Genomic DNA, 25,077 nt, shown 5'->3' on the forward strand with positions numbered 1-25,077 from the left:
ATCCGAGATCCTATCTCATTGTGATTTGCTTAAATCCACCCCAGATGAACTGCTCTGTTATTTTAATAACGCCTGCATGGAGGTCCTGGACACAGTGGCCCCATTCAAACAGACATGCACCAAACCAATGACGCGTGGCTGAACAAGACCTCCCACGAGCTCAGACGCACATGTCAACGCGCTGAGCAATAGTAGGAAAAAAGACAACCTTTGCGTCTCTCTACAACAGACCTGGGCAAATTAAGGCCCGGGGGCCACATGCGGCCCGTTAAGCTTTTCAATCTGGCCCGCCGGACATTCCCAAATATTTTTTTTAGATCTTTAAGATGGAAAGTGTAGCTGCCATTATGATGTGCAGTCATGTTTTCTAAGGACCGTAAGTCTTGAACTATACAAAGTATTTCAATGGTTGGAATCTGCGCTTATGAATGATATACCAGTTACTATGGTAATCTAATTAGTTACTATGGTCATCTAATTAGTTACTATGGTCATCTACGTCACAGCAGCTCAGACGAGGCACCAAGCAGTGTGGGCGGGAAGCGTTTTCACAGACGCGGAAGGAGATTTTCACAACAAAGTTCTAAAGCTTAGTGATATATCAGATATATCAGATTGTAGGTGGGTTTATTTTGTACCCTTCGCGTTCCTATTTCACTGTTTGTTGCATTTTTGTTGCGTTTCACTTGATTGTAAAATATGTCGATCGAAAGGGGGTGTGACGTTCATATTTTGTCAATATTCAGTGTTTTATCGTTCATAGAAAAATGTAAAATTCCATTACGTTTTTTAACGTTTTTAGCATTCAATTAGACTTTATTGTGAGGTTTTGTATAAGTGTTCTTAAAAATAGATATACCGGCCCCCAGACACATTTTTTTCTCTAAATGTGGCCCTGGAGTCAAAATAATTGCCCCGGCCTGCTCTACAAATATTAAGGGACAGTCTAGTAAAATATCAAAGAGATGTCAAAGCAGCAAAAAGCACCTATTTTTCTCATCTTGTGTCTAACAATAGCCACAAACCACAGGTGCTATTTAACACTTTGAATTAGCTTATTAATCCACTGAACTGTGATGCCTTCTTCTACTCTCTGTGAACAATTTTTGAGATTTTTACAGAGAAAATATTGATGATCAGATTGTCCCTTCCTGCTGCTGTAGTCTCAGTGGAAACATGTCCTACTGCCTTCCAGTGTTTTGAGCCAGTGTCCCCCCCTGACTAAACAAAAATAGTTCAATAGATAAAACCATCTGCATGTCCACTTGACATTATTCCATGCCGGCTTTTTAAAAATGTTTTTAACTCTATTGGGCCTTTTATTGTCCATCTAGTAAATTATTCCTTGATGTGTGGATGTTTCCCAACCTCCTTGAAACATACTGTGGTCCAGCCACTAATCAAAAAGAATAGTATTGACCCCAATATTTTATCAAATTTTAGACCAATCTCAAAGTTGCCAATTCTTATCCAAAGTCCTAGAGAAGGTTGTTTATGATCAACTTCTTTTTTATCTTAACTCAAATGATATTGGGGGAAAAATTACAATATAGCACTGATGACCTGCTTTTAGCTGTGGACTCAGGTCAATCTGCAGTTCTTGTGCTTTTAGATTTGACTGCTGCTTTTGATACAATAGATCACAGCATTCTTTTAACTCACCTTGAGTCTTGTGTGGGTATTAAGGGTAAAGATCTAAAATGGTTTCAGTCATTTTTGACCAGCAGGAGTTGTAAATCTAGGCCAGGGGTCGGCAACCCGCAGCTCCGGAGCCGCATGCGGCTCTTTGACCACTCTGATGCGGCTCAGCTGCATACTTGCCGACCCTCCCGATTTTCCCGGGAGACTTCCGGATTTCAGTGGCTCTCCCAGAAATCTCCCGGGGCAAATATTATCCAATTTTCACCCTAACAACAATAATAAGGGCGTGCCGTGATGGCACAGCATTTAACGCCCTCTACAACCTGTACAAACAGCGTGCCAGCCCAGCCACATGTTGTACACTGCGTACAACATGTACACCCCCCCCCCCCCCCTGCCGTGCGTCGGTTGAGGTGTGCAGGGTTTGGTGGTAGCGGGGGTGTATAATGTAGCCCGGAAGAGTTAGGGCTGCATGGGATTCTGGGTATTTGTTCTGTTGTGTTTATGTTGTGTTACGGTGCAGATGTTCTCCCGAAATGTGTTTGTCATTCTTGTTTGGTGTGGGTTCACAGTGTGGCGCATATTAGTAAGAGTGTTAAAGTTGTTTTATACGGGCACCGTCAGTGTAACCTGTATGGCTGTTGACCAAGTATGCCTTGCTGTCACTTACGTGTGCAAGCAGAAGCTGCATACAACATGTGGCTGGGCTGGCACGCTGTTTGTACAGGTTGTAGAGGGCAATTAATGCTGTGCCATCACGGCACGCCCTTATTATTGTTGTTTGGGTGAAAAACAGCAGACATTCGAGAGAATAGTTGCCCTGAAAGTCGGGAGTCTCCCGGAAAAATCGGGAGGGTTGGCAAGTATGACGCTGTCAAGCGGCATTCATATAAAACTTGCGGGTCGCACTAACATTACATTTTCATATTAAGGTGCGGGCCGCGTGTCTGAGACCCCTGGTTTATACATAGCACAAAGCAAAAAAAAACTTTGTATGCAGTGTTATTTCATTTTAAATTTCAAAAGAGTTTTGTGGCTCCCATTGTTTTCTTTAATTTGTGAAACTGGTCAAAATGGCTCTTTGAGTGGTAAAGGTTGCAGACCCCTGACCTAGGCCAATACTCCTCCTCTGAGCCTGCCCTTAAGTATGGTGTACCCCAAGGTTCAATTTTGGCACCTGTCCTCTTTTCTTTATACATGCTTACCCTGGGTGCTGTTTTTAAAAAGTGATATGTCTATTTTCACTGTTTCGCAGATGATATTCAAATATATGTATCAGTAAGCAATAACCAGGTTGGTATGACTACTCTGCAGAACTGTTTGCATGATATACAGGAATGGTTGGTGGACAATTTTCTATACTATGCAAAAATAAAACAGAAATTGTCGTATTTGGTCAAACGAAACCCGCTGCAAGGACATGACAGTGTTATTGGTCCTCTGTCCTCATATTGCCACACATCAGCAAGGAGCCATGGAGTTATTTTTGACAGCTAGCTTAAGCTCAACAGACAAACCAGCTGTCATTAAATCTAGCTTCTTCCAGCTACAACTCCTTACAAAAATAAAACAATACATTCCACAGGCTTTGAAAGAGCTATCCATGCATTTGTGTTGTCACGTCTGGATTACTGTAATTCTTTGTAAAACCAAACAACGTGAGCACATTAGCCCTGTACTGGCCTCCATTCAGTGGCTCCCATATACTTTTAGAGTTCATTTTAAAATTGGACATACATATTGTTTTTAAATGCTTAGACCAAGTAGCCCCACCCTATCTTATTGAGCTGCTGCAGCCTTATTCTCCCAGCAAGACCCTGAGATCTTCGGTCCAGCTCCTCCTGGCTGTCCCTAAAACCAGACAAGCTAGAGCCTTCTTAGTGGCAGGGCCCAGACTGTGGAACAACCTTCCACTATCTATTAGATCCTCCCAGTCTCGGAGCCAATTTAAATCTCGGTTAAAAACCTATTTTTACTCCCTGGCGTTCAAATCCAGTTAGGCAGGATATCTTGGTCGTTTTTGTTTCTTATTTTAAACATTTTTATTTATTTATTACAATTTAGTATATTATGTGATATATTTTGCCCTTCTTGTAAGATATATTTTCCTATTATATTGTATTAATCTTTCTGTGTTACAATGTAAATGTGACACTGTGTGCACTTTTTTTTGTTTCAAATTGTTTCTTATGTCTGTACAGCACTTTGGCCAACTGGAGTTGTTTTTAAATGTGCTATATAAATAAATAAATTGAAACTGGACAACGTAAATTAGACAACGTAATTTGTTAAAAATATCTCTTCTACGGATTTCAATAGATTTGGATATTTTTTTAATTTGTGAGCAATCGCTCTCTCGCCTCACCTTTAAACCATGCCCCTGGTTTGAACAAGGCCTTCTTCAGAGCACTGTAGAGGTGAAAGTTGAGCTTCTTATACTCCGCAATGTCATCCCGAATTCTGGGCAGCAACACCAAGTTGTAAAACCTTTGCGCCATTCGCTCTTTCAGATTGGATGAAAAGATTCTACAAAAAAAGCCAAAAAACTTTGTGATGTATGTCGCATGGGTCTGATAAAACTCCTCACTGAGGTAGGGCACTGACCTTGTGGCTTGATACATGGCAGCTGCAGTCCAGGTCTCAGGCTCAGTCAAATAGAGGACCTGCTCCCAGTTTGAAAGCGATGGTATGATTTTGAAAGCCTTTGGCAACTTACCGCTGCGATATCTGGACAGGACCTGAAGTCAAATGAACATGACTTTAAGTGTGGCTAATAGGGTTCGTACACCTTTTTCATGGCCAAATTCAAGCACTTTTTAAGGACTTTCAAGATCAATTTTCCAGTTTTTCCAGTACCCTTCAAAAGGCGAAAACCAGTGTGAATCAATCCATAGCCTTGTTGTTTGAGGTCACCAAATGCTGTCTGTAGGAAAAATACGAAAAATCTGCTAAAACCTAAGCCTAACATTGAACCAGCAGTTATCATGAACTGAATGGGGCATAAAAAATGAAACAGTGTTTCTGTAGACTATTCCATGTCATTGGTGTTTGCAAACGTGTCTCAATTTGTGTTGTCTTTTTCTTACTTACACACTCAATGACATCGAACAGTAAGGCTGAAACGACGCGTCGACGTAGTCGACGTCATCGGTTACGTAAATACGTCGACGCGTCGCATATTTACGTCACACTACCGTCATGGCGGAGCGCAAAGCAGACTGTGCGAGCGAGGGGGAAAAAATCACGCCAAAAGTGGTCAAAAGTGTGGGAGTATTTCAATACACGGCCTAATAATGTTGTTGTATGCACACTGTGTCGAGCGGAAATGGCCTATCATAGCAGCACAACGGCTATGAACGAACATTTGAAAAGAAAACCATCAACTAGTCAATCGTCCGCGCGAGTATACGTTGTCATCATTACACAAAAACATGAATGTGTCATTTGTATCTGCTAGGGGTGTAACGGTACGTGTTTTGTATTGAACCGTTTCGGGACGGGGCTTTCGGTTCGGTACGGGGTGTACCGAACGAGATTCTAAGCTAAAGCTAATTTTAGCTGCTAAAGTGTTAACAAGCTGCTTTGCTCCTTCTGCGGCTGCCTCTGTCTCAGCACGCAGCATTGTCCCACCCACACAACCATCTGATTGGTACACACAAAGCGTTATACAAAGCGTTACCAGCCAATCAGCAGTGTGTATTCAGAGCGCATGTAGTCAGCGCTTCAGCGTGGAGCAGATAGGTGTTTAGCAGGTGAGCATCAGGCAGCGGACTCTCCCCAAATGATAACAAACCCCTCCCAGTCAACTACTAGTAACATCACTATGAGCCCGTTGACCTTCTAGAAACTTAAACTGCAGCTCAGCTCACTCGCAGTCCTGGCTTGAGGTGAAGGCTAATTACCTCTCAGTTCCAGCCACATCGACCCCTTCTGAGCGCCTATTTTCAGCTGCTGGGAATATTGTAAACAAGAAAAGAACCAGAGCATGTAGACATGCTAACCTTTCTTCATTACAACTGTTAGACACTCACTGGAATGAGTAGAATTGGTTATTGTGTACTGTGTTGGACTGGATGTTTATTTTGCACATTTTAAAAGCAATACTTAATGTTTACAGTGCTCCAGAATATTTAGATTGGCACTTTTTTGTATTGGATGTTTATCTTTATTTTTGCACATTTTAGCAAATAAGCAATACTTTCACTTTTGTTTAAATGTTTACACTGTTGTTACAGAATATTTCGTTTTGCACTTTTTTGTATTGGATGTTTATCTTTATTTTTGCACATTTTAAAGCAAAATAAGCAATACTTTTACTTTTGAAATGCTTATACTATTGCAGAATATTAAGATTTGCACTGGATGTTTACTTTTATATTTGCACATTAAAAAGCAAATAAGCTACTTTTAATTTTGTTAAATGTTAAAAGTTTTAAATGTTTACATTGTTACAGAATATTTTGTCATGTTGTTGTCAATGTTGACTGAGTGGCCATACTTCTTTTTTTTTGTAAATAAAAGCCATGCCTTTTGAAAAAACAGGCCTACATTTATTTTTTCATCTTCATTTTAAATAAAAAAATAATCGGTAAAAGGAAAAATAATCTATAGATGAATCGAAAAAAATAATCTATAGATTAACCGATTAATCGAAAAAAATAATCTATAGATTAATCGATAGAAAAATAATCGTTAGCTGCAGCCTTATCGAACAGCATGAATTGATTCACACCGTACTTGTGCTTGTAAACTGCATAATGTGATATAAATACACGCACCCTCAAAATGTCAATTTCACTCATTTATTAACAAAACTGTTCCACATTAATATAAGGATAATAAATTAAAGGAAAATATTTTGTTTCACAACACCTCAGTCACCTTTCATGAAGCACATCTAGCCGTATAACTGTGGCTATGACAAAAAATTAACAAAAAGAAAAAAGTTAACTTTTTTTTGCTTTCACTGAGGTAGCCAGATAAGTTAAGTAGACAACGAAAATAATAGAGCAAGAAATGCATACAACCATGTTGTCTAAAAACTACAAAATCATTCGTATTAACTCAGCTCTAAGTTGTGAAAAAGGTTACAAATTATACATTACATGACCTTCACAGTAAAAAAAAAGTCCAATAATGTAACCGTTTTAATGCAATTAACCAAAACGACAAAATGTAACTGGTTTGCTTTAACAGAGGTAGTCAGACAAGTTAAGTAGACAACCAAAATAATGGAGCAAAAAAACACATCGAACAATTTCCTTTTTGCATACTTTGCGGCAGGCTACACGTGGATTTGGTCCACATTTATCCAAAGTTTGTATTTGTCATTTTCCATCCATAATTCATTAAAACGACAACCTCCCGGCATGATGGACCGATGCACCACTGTCCTCTTGGGGGCGACACAGAGCCGTATATACAACTCCGGCATGTCAACAACCTAATGTAAGGGCTCTTGCAAAGCCAAGAGATCAAGCGTGTAGCTTTTATTTTTAAGGAAACGTATTAAATTTTTTTCCATTTAATAATTAGCCTAGTGAGTCAGACTGCCGAGAAATATGATGAACATTTCCAAGCATTTACAAGCACTTCACCCAAAATTCAAGCATTTTTCAAACCTTGAAAACACAACATTAAAATCCAAGCATTTTCAAGGTTTTTAAGCACCCGTACGAACGATGGGCTAAATTCTTGCAGCTATATTTGTTGTGTTCTCCAGTGAAACTCACCTTACTGACACCTCTGTAGACTTCTACAATCCTGGGATCAAGCTGTTGGATTGGACAACCGGACACTTCAGACATCACTGTCCCCACTTCAGTCTGCTTCTCTGTAATCTTCTCCATAATAATGTCCGCTAGGGTCCGCCTGCAAAACCCAAATGAGGTCATTTATGTCCAAACTCTACTGAGATTAAGTCAATATTGTCCTTGCCTCATTGGCGGGTTCTTATTCATGAACATCTGAATAGCTTTCTCATCGTCAGGGTCGACCACAACTTCAGTGTCGCACTCAACCGTGTCACCATCACCAGCGGCTCCCATCGCAAGCCACTCCTCGTCTGAATCTGCATCCTGGGACTTGGAACCTAAACAAACCAAACAAAATAATCCAATAAATCAAACACATGCCATGCTTCCTCGCCCCACAAAACATGTATTCATGTAATTATTTATTTATTTATAATCAAGACTAGTCCAAAGAAGAGTCAATAACAAATGATAACGAGCGTGTCTAGCCGGCCAAGGCAGGGGTGCAAAGTTACCTGGCGTGCAAAGCTACCGAGGACAGGGAGAACAAAAAAATTATACATTAAATCTCATGTTAGCGTTAAGCAAGATCACATTTTTTAGGCAAACCAAGTGTGAATGTTTGTTTGACTACATATGTCCTGTGATTGACAGGAAACCAGTACAGAGTGGAGATGTAACGATTACCAGTATAATGATAAAGCGCCGTAAAATTCCATAGTTAGTATTTCCATTTCCAATCTTAATTATTCTAAAACTGTGATTGATTACCACACATTGAAAAACTTTGCGAATCTGCACATATCCCAGAGAAGCATCTAGCATGCTTATTGCTTACATGGTAGCATAAATAGAGGGCTTCGATTTTTTTGGCTAAAATTACCCCACAATGCATTGCCAGAAGCCATAATAAAAGGCTAGTGTCCTCATTCACAATAGCGCTACACATAATATTTCCAAACTATTCTAACAGAAATAACACTGTGATACGATGGAGAAATACTGTGAGTCATTATATAAGAAGTCCCTTTGTCCTTATAAGGATAAAACAGACGTAACTGGATGCAAGGATCCTTACGAGATCGATAAGTCTCAGTGTAGTAGAGACCACAAAATTTTTCCCAATGTCTCATATCCCGACTTTGTGCACTACTTAGTTTTTCAACCCAGCCCATTTATTAACACATTGAAGAATTTCCAAAACTATAGGAGTATAGAAAGCTATGGGCGCTTTGTTTATGGATGGGTTCATGACATTTGTGTTTTTCTGTGGAAAACCCAGTGGACATCGTGTTGTCAAGGCGACAGTCATGCACTTTCAGAAATGATCCGACCCAAGTTTGACACCCTGCATAATTACAGATAACCAATCTAATGCCATACAACAAAATGTTGTTCTCATGTTCCTTCAGTTTTGTTTTATATGGAGGCTACAGTCCTGATGAGAAATATGGGTACTGTTTTTATCAATGCAACTACTATCAAAGTTAATTGACCAAGCCCATCAAGTTACTGAAATGTGGAGCAGTCATTTATTTTAGATTTATTTTTACTTACATTTTATATATATATATATATATATATACATATATTTCTATATGGCCAACTGCAATGCATTGTGGGAAATGTAGAAAAATCTGAATCCTCTATACAAGACATATTATCCATCCATCCATTGTCTACCGCTTGTCCGTTACGAGGTCGCAGGGGTTGCTGGAGAGCTGCACATGGGCAGAAGGTGAGGTACACCCTGGAAAAGTCGCCACCTCATCGTAGGGCCAACACAGATAACATTTTAAAAATAAATCTTGGTTAAAAAATTTCAGTATGTATGTAATTTGTAAGTAGTTTTTGGGCACTTTCAAAAATACAGTAATAATAATGATAAAAGTGTTAAAAAACTGCGATGTACATTTTTCATATCGTTACCATCTAGATTCTAAAGCAGGGGTGTCAAACTAATTTTAGATCGGGAGCCACATGGAGAAAAATCTACTCCCAAGTGAGCCAGACTGGTAAAATCATGGCATGATAACTTAAAAAGAAAGACAACTTCAGATTGTTTTCTTTGTTTAAAAATAGCACAAGCACATTCTGAAAATGTAAAAATCATAATGTTGTAATTTTTTAATAATTTGTCTTTATTTATATTTTCTGAATAAATTATGTGATCATGTTTATCAGTCAACTCATTTGTGTTCATTTTCAATCAAGATAAAAAAAATGATATCAAAATCAAATTACAGGATGTTATTTAAGGCTGAAACGACGCGTCAACGTAGTCGACGTCATCGGTTACGTAAATACGTCGACGCCGTTTTTGTGCGTCGACGCGTCGCATATTTACATCACACTACCGTCATGGCGGAGCGCAAAGCAGACTGTGCGAGCGAGGGGGAAAAAAGCATGCCAAAAGTCGTCAAAAGTGTGGGAGTATTTCAATACACGGCCTAATAATGTTGTTGTATGCACACTGTGTCGAGCGGAAATGGCCTATCATAGCAGCACAACGGCTATGAACCAACATTTGAAAAGAAAACCATCAACTAGTCAATCGTCCGCGTGAGCATACGTTGTCATCATTACACAAAAACATGAAAGTGTCATTTGTATCTGCTAGGGGTGTAACGGTACGTGTTTTGTATTGAACTGTTTCGGTACGGGGCTTTCGGTTCGGTACGGGGGTGTACCGAACGAGTTTCTAAGCTAAAGCTAAAGTCTTAACAAGCTGCTTTGCTCCTTCTACTTCTGTCTCAGCACGCAGCATTGTCCCACCCACACAACCATCTGATTGGTACACAGAAAGCGCTATCAGCCAATCAGCAGTGCGTATTCAAAACGTTACCAGCCAATCAGCAGTGTGTATTCAGAGCGCATGTAGTCAGCGCTTCAGCGTGGAGCAGATAGGTGTTTAGCAGGTGAGCATCAGGCAGCGGACTCTCCCCAAATGATAATAAACACCTCCCAGTCAACTACTAGTAACATCACTATGAGCCCGTTAACCTTATAGAAACTTAAATTGCAGCTCAGCTCACTCGCAGTCCTGGCTTGAGGTGAAGGCTAATTACCTCTCAGTTCCAGCCACATCGACCCCTTCTGGGCGCCTATTTTCAGCTGCTGGGAAAATTGTAAACAAGAAAAGAACCAGAGCATGTAGACATGCTAACCTTTCTTCATTACAACTGTTAGTCACTCACTGGAATGAGTACAATTGGTTATTGTGTACTGTGTTGGACTGGATGTTTATTTTGCACATTTTAAAAGCAATACTTAATGTTTACAGTGCTGCAGAATATTTAGATTGGCACTTTTTTGTATTGGATGTATATCTTTATTTTTGCACATTTTAAAGCAAAATAAGCAATACTTTTACTTTTGAAATGCTTATACTATTGCAGAATATTAAGATTTGCACTGGATGTTTACTTTTATATTTGCACATTAAAAAGCAAATAAGCTACTTTTAATTTTGTTAAATGTTAAAAGTTTTAAATGTTTACATTGTTACAGAATATTTTGTCATGTTGTTGTCAATGTTGACTGAGTGGCCATACTTCTTTTTTTTAATAAATAAAATCCATGCCTTTTTAAAAAACTGGCCTACATTTATTTTTTCATCTTCATTTTAAATAAAAAAATAATCGGTAAAAGGAAAAATAATCCATAGATTAATCGAAAAAAATAATCTATAGATTAACCGATTAAGCGAAAAAAATAATCTATTGATTAATCGATAGAAAAATAATCGTTAGCTGCAGCCTTAATGTTATTTATGTAGTTTGATCATTTTCCTCAACTGATGTACTAACATGTGGTTTATTTTGTACATATGTAGCGTCATCTACAAAGGAACAAAGAATTGCTACTGCGACATCCGGTGGACACATTTACAACAGCTGTTTCTTTCATTCAAAAATTTCAGGTACATTTTTATACTTAGCAAACTCATCCAGCGGGCCGGATAAAACCTATTCGCGGGCCTGTTCCGGCCCCCGGGCCGTACGTTTGACACCCCTGTTCTAGAGTGTAACGATATGAACAAAACTAGAGTCTAGAAAGTGAACCCCACCTCTGACCCAAAATGAGCTGGGATTGGCTCCAGCTCACCCATTACCCTTATGAGGATAAGTGGTCATGCCATTTATCCATCTATTTTCTACCGCGTGTCCCTTTAATTTACAGTAAGGCTATGTCTACACTAAGCCGTATAACCCCTTAAACTAATAATTATTTAGCCTAAGCCCCGTTTCAGCCACATTAAATCAGCGTTTAAGGTCCCCCTCCTCTGAAAAATTTGACACGGGTAAGTGCGCCGTGTATTTCTTCAATCTCCGGCTCTGAGCTTTGTATGGACTCATTGATCATTTACAAACTGAGTTCGGAGAGGAAATGACGCCAGAAAGACCGCGCCCACACAGGAAGTGATGTCAGAAAGAACGCGCCACAGCCAGCTTCATAATAAAGCGGTTTTGTAACTCGGAGCTAACAACTGGAAATATGAAGGGAGTCATCCAGACATGCCCATGTTTCTCCTCCTTCTACATGTACAGACGCTTGTGGAAATCACACATGAATACCTTAAGAGAAAGCGATTACAGCTATTTGGGATACAACACTTCTCAGACGGCAAGAGAACTTTTCAATGTCCAGGTCTGCTGTGATTCTACATAGCGAAAAACTTCGTCCACTTGTCGAAGGAGAGACAACGAGAATATTTTTAGGCCATATCGCGATACACAATATACCAGGGGTGGGCAATTAATTTTTACCGGGGGCCGCATGAGCAACCCGAGCACTGCTGGAGGGCCACATCGACAATATTTCAATTAAATTTTGCTCAATATTATTTTTGATATATACCGTAAGATAAATAATAATAATGATAATAATACTAATAATTAATAATAATAGTAATACTTCAACATAGTGTGTGTAACAGCATTCCATGACTAATATAAATAAATTAACATTAATAATAAATGACAGTAAAATAAGCACACGTATGACTGAGGAGTCATGGTGTAACTTTGTGTGGTGTTTGAGTTGTCCGACTTTTTGTGTGGCCATAAACGCACCAGTGGTTTAGTGCTATGCGTGTTGGTGACAGATGACAAGTTGGTTTTGGCCTGGTTTCGAGATAGAAGTGTTTTACTTATGTTTTTGGTGTGGTTCTGGCCGAATACAAACAGTTTTGCTCAATAAAGTGATCGATATAATTCCTGTCCTCGAAGCATCTCGATAGACGTTACAATAATTGAACGGCGTTCAATTGAACGGTGTTGACGAACACCGTTAGGGCCGCTTGTTGTCACTGTCACTCAAAGTTGCATTGCAAAATTACATAGAATAAATATGTTTATTTTGTTTAGAATTCAGATGGGATTTGATTTGGTGCGCGGCATATATTTGCTGCGCGCAGCAGACGCTTGAGCAGTGCGCCATTGCGCAGGCACGCACCTTAGAGGGAACGTTGCATGGCAGTCCATGTCTTGTTGGAAACACGCCATTCTTCATCAACTTTTCTCTTTTTAGCGTCTCGGGTGTAAACCGTGCATCACTTGTCGCTGCATGTGCACCTTCACTCGCAGGTTACACACGGACACACGCCCATGAATAATACTTTTCAAAATAAAAGCAGCACAGTTGCATTGCGCGCACGACATAGATGTTTTTTCAACTTTATTTTGTAACTAATGATTGCAGCTGTTCACATTCACTCACAATCACGCACACGCATACGTCCACACGGAAGTAATACAAATAACGATTTTCAAAACAAAAGCAGCACCGTTGTATTGCACACTCGACATAGATACTTTTTAAAATTTATTTTGTAATTTATAATTGGCCTCACGCGGGCCGGACAGGGACGCACAAAGGACTGGATGCGGCCCGCGGGCCGCAGAATGCCCAGGTCTGCAATATACTGTATATCTCGATATTTTGCCTTAGCCTTGAATTAACACTTGATACATATAATCACACCAGTATGATGATTCTATGTGTCTACATTAAAACATTCTTGTTCATACTGCATTAATATATGCTCATTTTAAACTTTCAGGCAGAGAAGGAAATCACAACTAAGTCAATTTACCAAAACTGTATTTATTAAACTGTTATTAAGCAGTGGCACAAACATTCATGTCATTTCCAAAACAGAAAGTGCAATATTGTCAGAGACATTTTAAAACAAGCTATTAGTGCACTTTTGTGCATGGTGTCACTAAGATGCAGTGTTTCCCACACATTTATTTATTTGTGGCGGCCCGCCACGAAAGAATTACGTCCGCCACAAATAAATAAATATAAAAAAATATATATATATTTTTTTTTTGTCCTGTCCAGCTTCTCAGGCAAATCATATAGTTGATGTATCATATAGGCTGTTCAGATTTACTTTACAAAAGAGAAGTGTAGGATACTTCTCTTGTTGCCTTATTTGTATTTGACCACTACTGTTTTCTGTTTATTTGTTACTGACTGTGGCAGGACACCTCTGCCTCTGTTTCACTTTATGTTGCTGGTAAATAATATGGTTGTAGTAGTAGGCTAAAGTTAAATTATTTAGTATGCACTAATTAAAGGGGCAGAGCTTTAAGAGACATTTTAGCTTTTATATTTTATAAGATATATTTTTTGTAAGAACCACAATTAATAAATATATTTCAGTGAATAACTTATTGTTCAAATCTGTATATAAATATGTACATAAAGTGTTGTAATTATATTGTAAAATAGATGGATGGATGGATGGATGGATGGATGTTTAAAACAAAACTGTTATTATTAATTAGTAAGTATACATTTTTTGAGCCTTTTTAGAGAAAATCATATCATTGTAGTAAATTATGCAAATTACTCGATGATGTCATGGTGACCACGCCCATAGCCACGCCCCCACCGCCACAGGTATCTTGGCAGTTTATGGGAAACACTGAGATGACTTATTAAAACCACACTAAATTAAAGTGCACTTTTTGTACAGAACGCCACTACAATAGTTTAAAAACATGATGTCACACAAGATATTTCAATAAGTGTCAAATAAAAATGAGCTACATAATAGAAAATCAAATAGTGTTCTTCCTTCGCTACGTGGTAAGTTCCTGCGGACATTATCTCCTTTTGTTGTCGACTCTTTTTTTATACGGTGTTGATCTGGAAATGTTTGCCTCTGCATTTTGATGGTGTGGCACCGACCGGAGATGTTGATATGCGGAGTAAGCACTCTTCATTCTCTAACAGGTGACTTTTCAAATGATGCTACATATTAGCAGTAATGCTACTTTTTGTAGAACCGCTTTTGCCCCACACTTGACAAATTACGGTTGTCTGTTCGACATATTCCCACTTGAAGCCAAACCACCGCCAGACGATGGACCTCCTCCTGTTTTTCTTGGGAATTAATTATTCCTTCATTTGTTACCAGATTCGCACCTTCTTTCTCTCGTATTATCACTCGCACCACAGCTAACGTTACCCATGTTGCTACCTCTCTGCTCCGCGAGGGCGTATACGTATGTGACATATGACGTGACAGTATGTGACGTATGTAGAAGGTGCGCTCGCTGTCTGTGAGAAGGAGACACAAGGAGTGGGAAGAGCCTGTAGTGCAGGGGTGGGCAATTAATTTTTACCGGGGGCCGCATGAGCAACCCGAGCACTGCTGGAGGGCCACATCGACAATATTTCAATTAAATTTTGCTCAATATTATTTTAGATGTATACCGTAAGATAAATAATAATAATAATAATAATAATTAATTATAATAGTAATACTTCAACATAGTGTGTGTAACAGCATTCCATGACTAATATAAATAAATTAACATTAATAATAAATGACAGTAAAATAAGCACACGTATGACTGAGGAGTCATAGTGTAACTTTGTGTGGTGTTTGAGTTGTCCGACTTTTTGTGTGGCCATAAACGCACCACTGGTTTAGTGCTATGCGTGTTGGTGACAGATGACAAGTTGGTTTTGGCCTGGTTTGTACGGCAGAAAATGACTAGTTTTTCGAGATATAATTGTTTTACTCATGTTTTTGGTGTGGTTATGTCCGAATATAAACAGTTTTGCTCAATAAAGTGATCGATATAATTCCTGTCCTGGAAGCATCTCGATAGACGTTACAATAATTGAACGGTGTTCAATTGAACGGTGTTGACGAACACCGTTAGGGCCACTTGTTGTCACTGTCACTCAAAGTTGCATTGCAAAATTACATAGAATAAATATGTTTATTTTGTTTAGAATTCAGATGGGATTTGATTTGGTGCGCGGCATATATTTGCTGCGCGCAGCGGACGCTTGAGCAGTGCGCAATTGCGCAGGCACGCACCTTAGAGGGAACGTTGCTTGGCAGTCCATGTCTTGTTGAAAACACGCCATTCGTCATCAACTTTTCTCTTTTTAGCGTCTCGGGTGTATGCATCACTTGTCGCTGCATGTGCACCTTCACTCGCAGGTTACACACGGACACACGCCCATAAATAATACTTTTCAAAATAAAAGCAGCACAGTTGTATTGCGCGCACGACAGATGTTTTTTCAACTTTATTTTGTAATTTGGGATTGCAGCTGTTCACATTCACTCACAATCACGCACATGCATACGTCCACACGGAAGTAATACAAATAACGATTTTCAAAACAAAAGCAGCACCGTTGTATTGCACACTCGACTAAGATACTTTTTTAAATTTATTTTGTAATTTATAATTGGCCTCACGCGGGCCGGACAGGGACGCACAAAGGGCCGGATGCGGCCCGCGGGCCGCAGAATGCCCAGGTCTGCTGTAGTGTAATGCCAGCAGCTAAAAGCAACTGCGTGAGAATGTATACTCGAATATCACGATATAGTAATTTTCTATATCGCACAGAGACAAACCAGCGATATATCGCGTATATCGCCCAGCCCTACTTAGAATATGTTCCTCTAGTGTCCAAATAACTCTAAATTAAGTCTTTGTTACTTAGAATATGTTCCCCATACTAAAGTGTTACCAAAAACATATAACTTTATCTTGAATTTGAAAAAAACTAAACATTTTATTTTTCATTAAAGAAGGGTTCAGTGAATGCGCATATGAAACTGGTGGGGTTCGGTACCTCCAACAAGGTTAAGAACCACTGGTCTAGGTCCAGAGTATATAAAGTCACCAAAAACGAATGGACAATGAAGATGAAGGCAAAAGAGTGAGGAATGTCCTGACCACATATCTAGATCCCTAGTTTGATTGATGTAAAATGTTCTTTATCACATTGTGTACTTTTGTGTCCAATAAAGATGTGATTAATGTATGATGGGTCAGGTGTGAATCACTATAATGGGTGAGGGCGGACCTACGTCACTTCCGCCTACCAATCCCCTAGCAACCGGGAATTCGTTGAAAACAAACCAGCTCACAGCGAACACAGCATTGACAGAAAAAGCATTTAACGAGCGTTGTGGCTTGGAAGTCGGCGTTAAATCCTTCATCTACGCATTTTTACTTATTCGCATATCTTGTGAAAAAACGAAAATGTATTATTTGCGTCAGACTCGTCTCAGTGAACTTTAAAGCTTCTCAGGCTTAGCTTAGCTTGCTAGTTAGCTTAGCCTGCGTGCTACTAAGAAAGAGACGCGGAAGTTATCAACAACTTTGTGTGAACACGCCGTACTTGTTAGAGCCCACGTCGAAGAAGAAGCGCTTGTTGTCCACAGTCATCGACGAGCCCTCCGGCAGCTCCACGGGCTCCTCGTCCACGCCGTAATCGTCAATAAGTTTGGCCAAAGCGTCGCGGAACTCGATAAGTCCCTGCGCCGGGAGTGCGATGGTCTGACCCCAAGCCGGTCCCCCTGTTCACGGTCTGCCGGATCCTCAAGAACCGTCCCCGCTGGTTCTCTTTCAGGTCCATGTAGTACTTCCGATTCTCCCGCACTAGGAACTCGCTTTTCAGGGCCCGCCGCGGCTCATCCTGCACCATGCCCGGGTTGCTGGGACCCAACTGGGCGTAGTGTTCGATGAAGTCCCCCAAGTAGTCGCGGAACTCGACCGCCACCGACATAGACAGCGTGAGGCGGCTCTTGTTGCCACCGGCCCCGACTTCGGCTATCTTCAAGAAGCGGCCTTTGGCGTTCTGCTTGACGTCCAAGTAGAAGCGTTTGTTTTGGATGTCAACTCGCTTGGACGTCAGCTCCTGGACGTCCAGCTGGACGTCCAGCTTCCGGCCTCCATGCTGGAGGCCGGAAGCCGAGCCCGTCCCTCCCGCTGTAGCGTGCATGGAACCGAAGCCTGGGCCCGTGGCTGCTCCTCCCTGCTCACTTCCACTGTCTCTGTCCGCCATGATGCTGCCTGCCTGCCTGCCGACTTTGGGGGATTCCAGTGACAACCGTCCTCGTTTTCCCGGTGTAAAGCTGCGAGCCATTTGTCTCTTCTTTGTGGGCTTTTATCATGCGTTGGCAGAACAAAATACAACCTTTGTTTTCCATGTTTCCAGTTGTGGTTAGCACAACCAAAAACAACACAGTTTTTCGGCATTTTGGAGGCAGAATGACGGGTTTAACCAGCGTAGGTCGACAGGTTAAAGAGTAATGGCAACGGTTTGTTTTCAACGCCAGTCTGGTTGCTATGGCTCGAAGAACCCGTATGTAGCTCAGTTGCCCGGATGTCGGCCCTCACCCATAGCGCCCCACAGCACACTGGATTCCAGTTAATTGAAATACAACACTGGATATTGTTGAGATAAGTTAAATTTAAGAACTTGCACACAAAACAACACTGGAGGTGACTATGACGTGCACATTTTCCGCACATGCGTATTAGGTCGCGAGGGGGTCTTAAACGACCATTGTTGTGTGTGGACACGGACAAGGTTAGGTGGGATTTACCTTTGATAACCTTAGCCGGTTTAGTGTAAACGGAAAATGGAAATAGTATCAGTATTTATTGAATAGCACTATATTTTTAATGGTACTAAAAGAACAGAGTAAAAACTGATACACCAAAACCAATGAATAATGTTTTTTCTTCTTGCATACAGTTAAAAGTACTGTTTTTCTCTTACCGAGTACCGTGACGGGTGCTTTCTTCTTCTCAGGTGCGAGGCCATATTCGGTCTGAAGTTCCTCCTGTTGAATCCTGGCTTGTTGCAAGATCTTCCGCGACAGGCGTTCGTCCACGTACTTGTCTTCGTCCTCTCGCCGACCGTCCCTGCTTTTCACCCGGCCTTTGGCTCGTATGGTGTCCGCCTGTAGCATCTGGTCCACCAGCGTCTCCGTCTCTCCTCTCTTTTCGCCTCCTCCTTTGGATTTTTTGAATTTCGGCATGGCTATTTTTTGATTAATCGGTACAAATAAACGTAATAATCGTCTAAGTACTGTAAACACACATGAGCGTCACACGTGCAAGGGTCCTGCAGGGCGGAAATTGCGTTCACGTTGCGTCACATCCTAACATTTTCTCGTCGCTTAAAATTGCATTATTTAAATATTATGTATATTCATTTGATCATCCATTGATGTTTATTATGTTTTGATAATATTTTATGATTGTATTCGATTTTTTTAGACCTACTTTATTTCCATCGGAAACCAAAATGTATGGAAGTAGAATTGTCCCACGTCAATTTATATATATATCAATATGATATTAATAAATATGCAAAGATTAATAAATATACAAATACAAATGTGATATACAAATAAATCAATAATTTGTATAAATAAATGCGTATTTGTAAATATATTTTTGAGACTTGAAAATATATACAAATACACATTTATTTATACAAATTATTGATTTATTTGTATGTCACATTGTTATATTTATACATTTGATTTGTATATATTTTCAAATCTCAAAAATAAATTTACAAATATGCGTTTATTTATACAAATTATTTATTTGTATATCAAATTTGTATTTGTATATTTATTAATATATGCAGATGTATTAATATCATATTGATACCTATATGTAGGTTGATGTGAGACAATTCTACTTCCATAAAAATGTCACCTTAAGAAGAACTTTACAGAGGTGAACAGAACAGAACAGAGGTGGACTTCGGCGTTTGCAGGAAAATGGAGTTGAGATGGTCAGACTAATGGTAGGGTCGACACCATACAAAAAGGGATTCGAGTAGGAGTGAAGAAAGTATGGAGGATATTGGAATAGCTCATCGAGCAGCATAAGTGAGACAGACAGAGTTGTGCAAAATAAGACTGATGGGGAGGAAGAATTAAAAATAATTCTAAAGTGGAGCAGGGGTGCAGGAAAAATGTGTAAATTGTGGTGGAGCACACAGTGTTGGCCACAGAGACTGAGAGGCAAAAAAAAGCAACTGAAATACAGTAAATAAGAACTGGGGGGAAATATGCAGAGGCATATATATACAGTACAGGCCAAAAGTTTGGACACACCTTATCATTCAATTGCGTTTTCTTTATTTTCATGACTATTTACATTGTACATTGTCACTGAAGGCATCAAAACTATGAATGAATACATGTGTACTTAACAAAAAAAGGTGAAATAACTGAAAACATGTTTTATATTCTAGTTTCTTCAAAATAGCCACCCTTTGCTCTAATTACTTTTTCGCACACTCTTGGAATTCTCTCGATGAGCTTCAAGAGGTAGTCACCTGAAATTGTTTTCACTTCACATGTGTGCTTGAAGCTCATCGAGAGAATGCCATTAGTGTGCAAAGCAGTAATCAGAGCAAAGGGTGGCTTTTTTGAAGTAACTTGTCATGACGCGGAGTCGAACCCGCGTTTCCTCTGCAGCTGGAGCTGCAGGCACCTCTGCTAACCCCTCTGCTGGCAGCATGCTCAGACACGCCTCTGCTCGCGCTGAGCACAACACACCCACACAGCAACAAGCCTGCAAACAATCACTTATCAGCACAGCTGGACTTGACGAGGGGGAGCGGCATAAAGACCAGCGGACCCGAGGAACCTTTGCCAGAACGTCGCTAATCTTCCCAGTAAGCATCACGTCTGGCATTCCCTCCCCTGTGCTTTGCTATTTGCTCTCTCTCCGTGTCTCCCTTGTTCATGTCCCTTGTGTCTTCCGCAGTGACCGACTTCCTCGATCCACGACCTCCCTGCTCGGACCCAGACCACGCTGCCTCGCTCCTGCCCTCGACCTCTTGTTCACGAACTGCCTCTTTGCCTTGCCCCTCTGGACTCGACGAAAGATACAACCAACACTCACAGACAACAACCCCCGGTAACATTTACACTATTAATTAGTGATGGGTTGATGAGGCCTCATGAAGCGTTTCGACACATTGCAAAACTGTATTGATACTGTGTCGATACTGTGTCACTAAATACTGACATTTGCTGGACATTAAAAATCCCTACAGGCAACCTATGGACCGACTCAACTGACACTGATTTTATGACCTAGTATATACAATAATATAAACCAAGTCATTGTATTTCATTTAGGATTATTTCATATCTTCATTTAAATAAAAATATATTTTTATCTTTTTTAGATACAGTCAAATAATGTGAACATGTATCGTGACTAGGATGGTAGAAGGTGGGGATTGAACCCCAGTAACAAGCACGGCCACTCTACCAACTTCGCCACGCCGTCATTCCTATACCTTCTCTAGTAACAGTAGTGATGGGTCCTGCAACACAGATGCATCGGCGCATGCGTCGAGTTCATAGAGCGAAACCCTGTGTCGGTGCGCGTACCGCTTTTAGAAAGTCACATGACCGATCATGAGCTGCTTTGGTCACGTGACCGATACGCGAACTGTATCGCACTGACGCCTCCTCTGTGCCCTGTGAGCAACGTTCCCTCTAAGGTGCGCGCCTGCGCAATTGCGCAGTGCTCAAGCGTCCTCCGCGCACACCGTGCGCCGCACAGCCAATATATGCCGCGCACCAAATCAAACCCATCTGAATTCTAAACAAAATAAACACATTTATTCTGTGTAATTTTGAAATGCAACTTTGAGTGACAGTGACAACAAGCGGCCCTAACGGTGTTCGTCAACAACACGCATTGCGCCGCTTCCTAATAAACAGTGCGATACAGTTCATGAGCGGTCACGTGACCAGAACAGCTTATGAGCGGTCACGTGACCAAAACAGCTCGTGTTCGGTCACGTGACTTTCTAAAAGCGATACGCGCACCGACACAGGTATGAGCTCGACGCATGCGCCGATGCATTGGTGTTGCCGGACCCATCACTACTATTAATATATTACACATAGTCTACACTCATTCACTTTGAGTAGCATACACACGCCACGTAATCATCAAAGGTTTGAATAAACCTTGTGAACCGCAGTTGTGCCCTGGTTGTCGCCTCCTTCCCTTCTCTGTACATAACATAACTAGAATATAAAACATGTTTTACAGTTATTTTACTTTTTTTTGTTAAGTACATAACTCCACATGTTCATTCATAGTTTTGATGCCTTCAGTGACAATCTACAATGTAAATAGTCATGAAAATAAAGAAAACGACTGAATGAGGAGAAGGTGTACTATACTGTACTATATATATATATATATATATATATATATATATATATATATATATATATATATCCATTCATTTTCTACCACTTGTCCCTCTCAGGGTCGCGGGGGGGCTCGAGCCAATACCAGCTGTCCAGGGTGTACCCTGCCTACCGCCCGAGTGCCGCTGGTATTAGCTCCAGCCACCCCCGCTACCCCAAAAGGGACAAGCTGTAGAAAATGGACGGATGGATGGATATTAATATAATTATTTTTAAATTATGTATAATGGCATACAAGTTTAAATTGTAAGTTATTAGTAAAAGATCATTCACATCCAAAGGATGGCGGTAATAAACTAATTCTGTTTGCAGCTGATGTGAAGCAAAAAAGAAGAAGAAGAAGAAGAATTTCACCCATAGGAATTGGGTTTTAAAATATCTGTAGCTAAATCCAAGTATGTTGTGTTTGGGTATAAAAAGTCAGCAATATCAAAATCAGATCTTAGTTTGTATAAAAAATCAATTGAAAGGGTCAAAACTCTTACATTTCTTGGTGTAGTGTTTGAAGAGAATATGACTTGGAGGAAGCATATAAAGAAAATGATGGCCAAGTGTGAAAATTGCATTAACGTATTGAGGTGTCTTGTGGGAACAGATTGGGGCGCTAACAAGGAAACATTAATGAGTAAATATAAGGCAGCAATTAGATCCAATATAAACTACGGTTGCATTATATATGGGGCTGCTGCCCGCTCCATCCTCAAACAATATAGGCACCATAAAGACTAAAGCACTTTGGGTATGCACATGGGCGTTCAGAACTACTCCTCATCAAGAACTTTTGGTAGAAACAGGTGAAACTTCTTTAGAAGTGACACAGAGCAAACTGGCGCTGACCTACTGGGCTACATTGCAGAGCTGGGGGTCCTTAATCCACACTGACAGGGTGATGGGAGAGCACTGGGAACTACAAGACACTTGCAGTAGAGGTAGGAGGGAACATTTTATGCACTCAGGAAGGAACAGAGCGGTGGAGATAGGATTATGTGATTTGCAGTTGGGCCCCGTGGTGCGTTGGTCACCTGTTCCTCCATGGATCCTGTCAGAGCCAGATGTGGATCTCTCAATACTAGAATTAGTGAAAAGTATTAATGCAGGTAATCTTGTAGAAGTAACATTGAAACATTTAAAGAACAAATGGCCAGATTAGGCAGCACGGTGGAATAGGGGTTAGTGCATGTGCCTCACGATACGAAGGTCCTGAGTAGTCCTGAGTTCAATCCCGGGCTCAGGATCTTTCTGTGTGGAGTTTGCATGTTCTCCCCGTTACTGTGTGAGTTCCCTCTGGGTACTCCGGCTTCCTCCCACCTCCAAAAACATGCACCTGGGGATAGGTTGATTGGCAACACTAAATTGGCCCTAGTGTGTGAATGTGAGTGTGAATGTTGTCTGCCTATCTGTGTTGGCCCTGCGATAATAATAATAATAATAATAATAAGTTTTACTTATAAGGCGCCTTTCTGGGCACTCAAGGACACTGTACAAAATCAAAACAATAAAATCAAATTGGATAAAAACAACAACAACAACAAAGATAGAGAAGATAAGATGATTACAATAAATACGCAGTCAGGAATAGATGTGTTTTGAGTCTTGATTTGAAGAGGGATGTTGAGTCCAAGTTACAAAGGTCTGGTGGTAAAGAGTTCCAAAGATGTGGGGCAGAGCGGCTGAAAGCTTGGGCACCCATGGTGGACAGTTTAAATAAGGGGACAGTGAGATGGATGGATGAAGAAGATCTTAGGGAACGTTAGGGCGTGGCGACATGGAGCAGGTCAGAGAGATATGACGGAGAGAGGTTATGGATGGCTTTGAAAGTGAGGAGAATTATTTTAAAGTGGATACGATGTTTGATGGGTAGTCAGTGGAGTTGCTGCAGTACAGGGGTGATGTGCTGGATTGAAGGGGTTCTGGTGATTATCCGGGCTGCAGAGTTCTGGAGAAGCTGAAGTTTGTGAAGGGACTTGTGAGGGAGACCAAACAGGAGAGAGTTGCAGTAGTCCAGGCGAGAGGTGACAAGGCTATGGACTAGTATGGCAGCAGTATGTGGGGTAAGGGATGGGCAAAGACGATTAATGTTTCGTAGATGAAAGTAAGCAGATCGGGTAATGTTGTTTATGTGGGCTTGAAAGGAGTGTGCTGTAGAGGATGACACCCAGACTCTTGACTTGGGAGGAGGGTGAGACCGAGGAATTGCCGAGAGTAACGGACAAGCTGTTGGTTTTGGCGAGAATTGGTTTGTACCAACAAGTAAGATTTCGGTTTAATTACTATTGAGTTGAAGGAAATTGGATGAGAACCACTGCTTGAGTTCACTGAGGCAGTCTGTAAGGGAGGAAGGAGGAAGAGAGGCAGTTGGTTTGGTTGAGATGTAGAGCTGGGTGTCATCCGCATAACAGTGAAAATGTATTTTAAATTTACGGAAAATATTGCCAAGGGGAAGAATGTAAATGATAAAAAGCAGGGGACCAAGAACAGAGCCCTGGGGGACACCAGAGGAAACGGGAGACGGAGGGGATTTGAGTGAACAGAGTTGAAAAAACGGAGTGCGGTCGGAGAGATATGATCTAAACCAGTGAAGGGGTGTGCTTGTGATGCCAATACTGTGCAATCTATGGAGGAGGACAGTGTGTGAAATGGTGTCAAAGGCTGCAGTGAGATCTAAGAGAATTAGGATAGTGAGAAGACCAGAATCCATACTTGCCAACCCTCCCGTTTTTAGCGGGAGAATCCCGTTATTCAGCGCCTCTCCCGACAACCTCCCGGCAGAGATTTTCTACCGACAAACTCCCGGTATTCAGCCGGAGCTCTCCAGCTCAATGCGGACCTGAGACTGAGTGGGGACAGCCTGTTCTCACGTCCGCTTTCCCACAATATAAATACGCTTGCAAGTTCCAAAACGAATGGAAACAAGAATTTCAGTTCATCCAGGACAGTTCGAAGGGGAAGGTGTATGTTGCCTGTAAATATGTAGAACAGACTTCTCCATTGAACACGGTGGCCGAAATGATTTCTCAGTCATGAACAGAGAAGTTAAACAGGACAATACTGCCATCTAATGGATAGATAATTCAAGTGTTTCTTTTATGTAAATAAAATAAATATATATATATATAGCTAGAATTCACTGGAAGTCAAGTA

General features: G+C 40.7%; 1 protein-coding gene and 1 pseudogene across 1 annotated transcript in view; both read right to left on the reverse strand.

The window, feature by feature from the left end:
- The window catches only part of bysl (bystin-like), a 30,127-nt gene extending 11,290 nt beyond the window's left edge, over positions 1-18,837 (reverse strand). The window contains exons 1-5 of the mRNA XM_062053518.1: positions 18,450-18,837; positions 7,579-7,732; positions 7,374-7,512; positions 4,246-4,379; positions 4,007-4,167 (exon numbers count right to left, since the gene is read on the reverse strand). Coding sequence (XP_061909502.1) covers positions 4,007-4,167; positions 4,246-4,379; positions 7,374-7,512; positions 7,579-7,732; positions 18,450-18,711 — 850 coding nt within the window. The 5' untranslated portion in view covers positions 18,712-18,837. The remainder of the gene's footprint in view (positions 1-4,006; positions 4,168-4,245; positions 4,380-7,373; positions 7,513-7,578; positions 7,733-18,449) is intronic.
- LOC133630863 (transcriptional activator protein Pur-alpha-like) lies at positions 17,051-17,738 on the reverse strand (annotated as a pseudogene).
- Positions 18,838-25,077: the final 6,240 nt, after the last annotated feature.

The sequence above is a fragment of the Entelurus aequoreus genome, linkage group LG01 (assembly GCF_033978785.1).
Source record: "Entelurus aequoreus isolate RoL-2023_Sb linkage group LG01, RoL_Eaeq_v1.1, whole genome shotgun sequence".
In the NCBI taxonomy this organism is placed as follows: Eukaryota; Metazoa; Chordata; class Actinopteri; order Syngnathiformes; family Syngnathidae; genus Entelurus; species Entelurus aequoreus.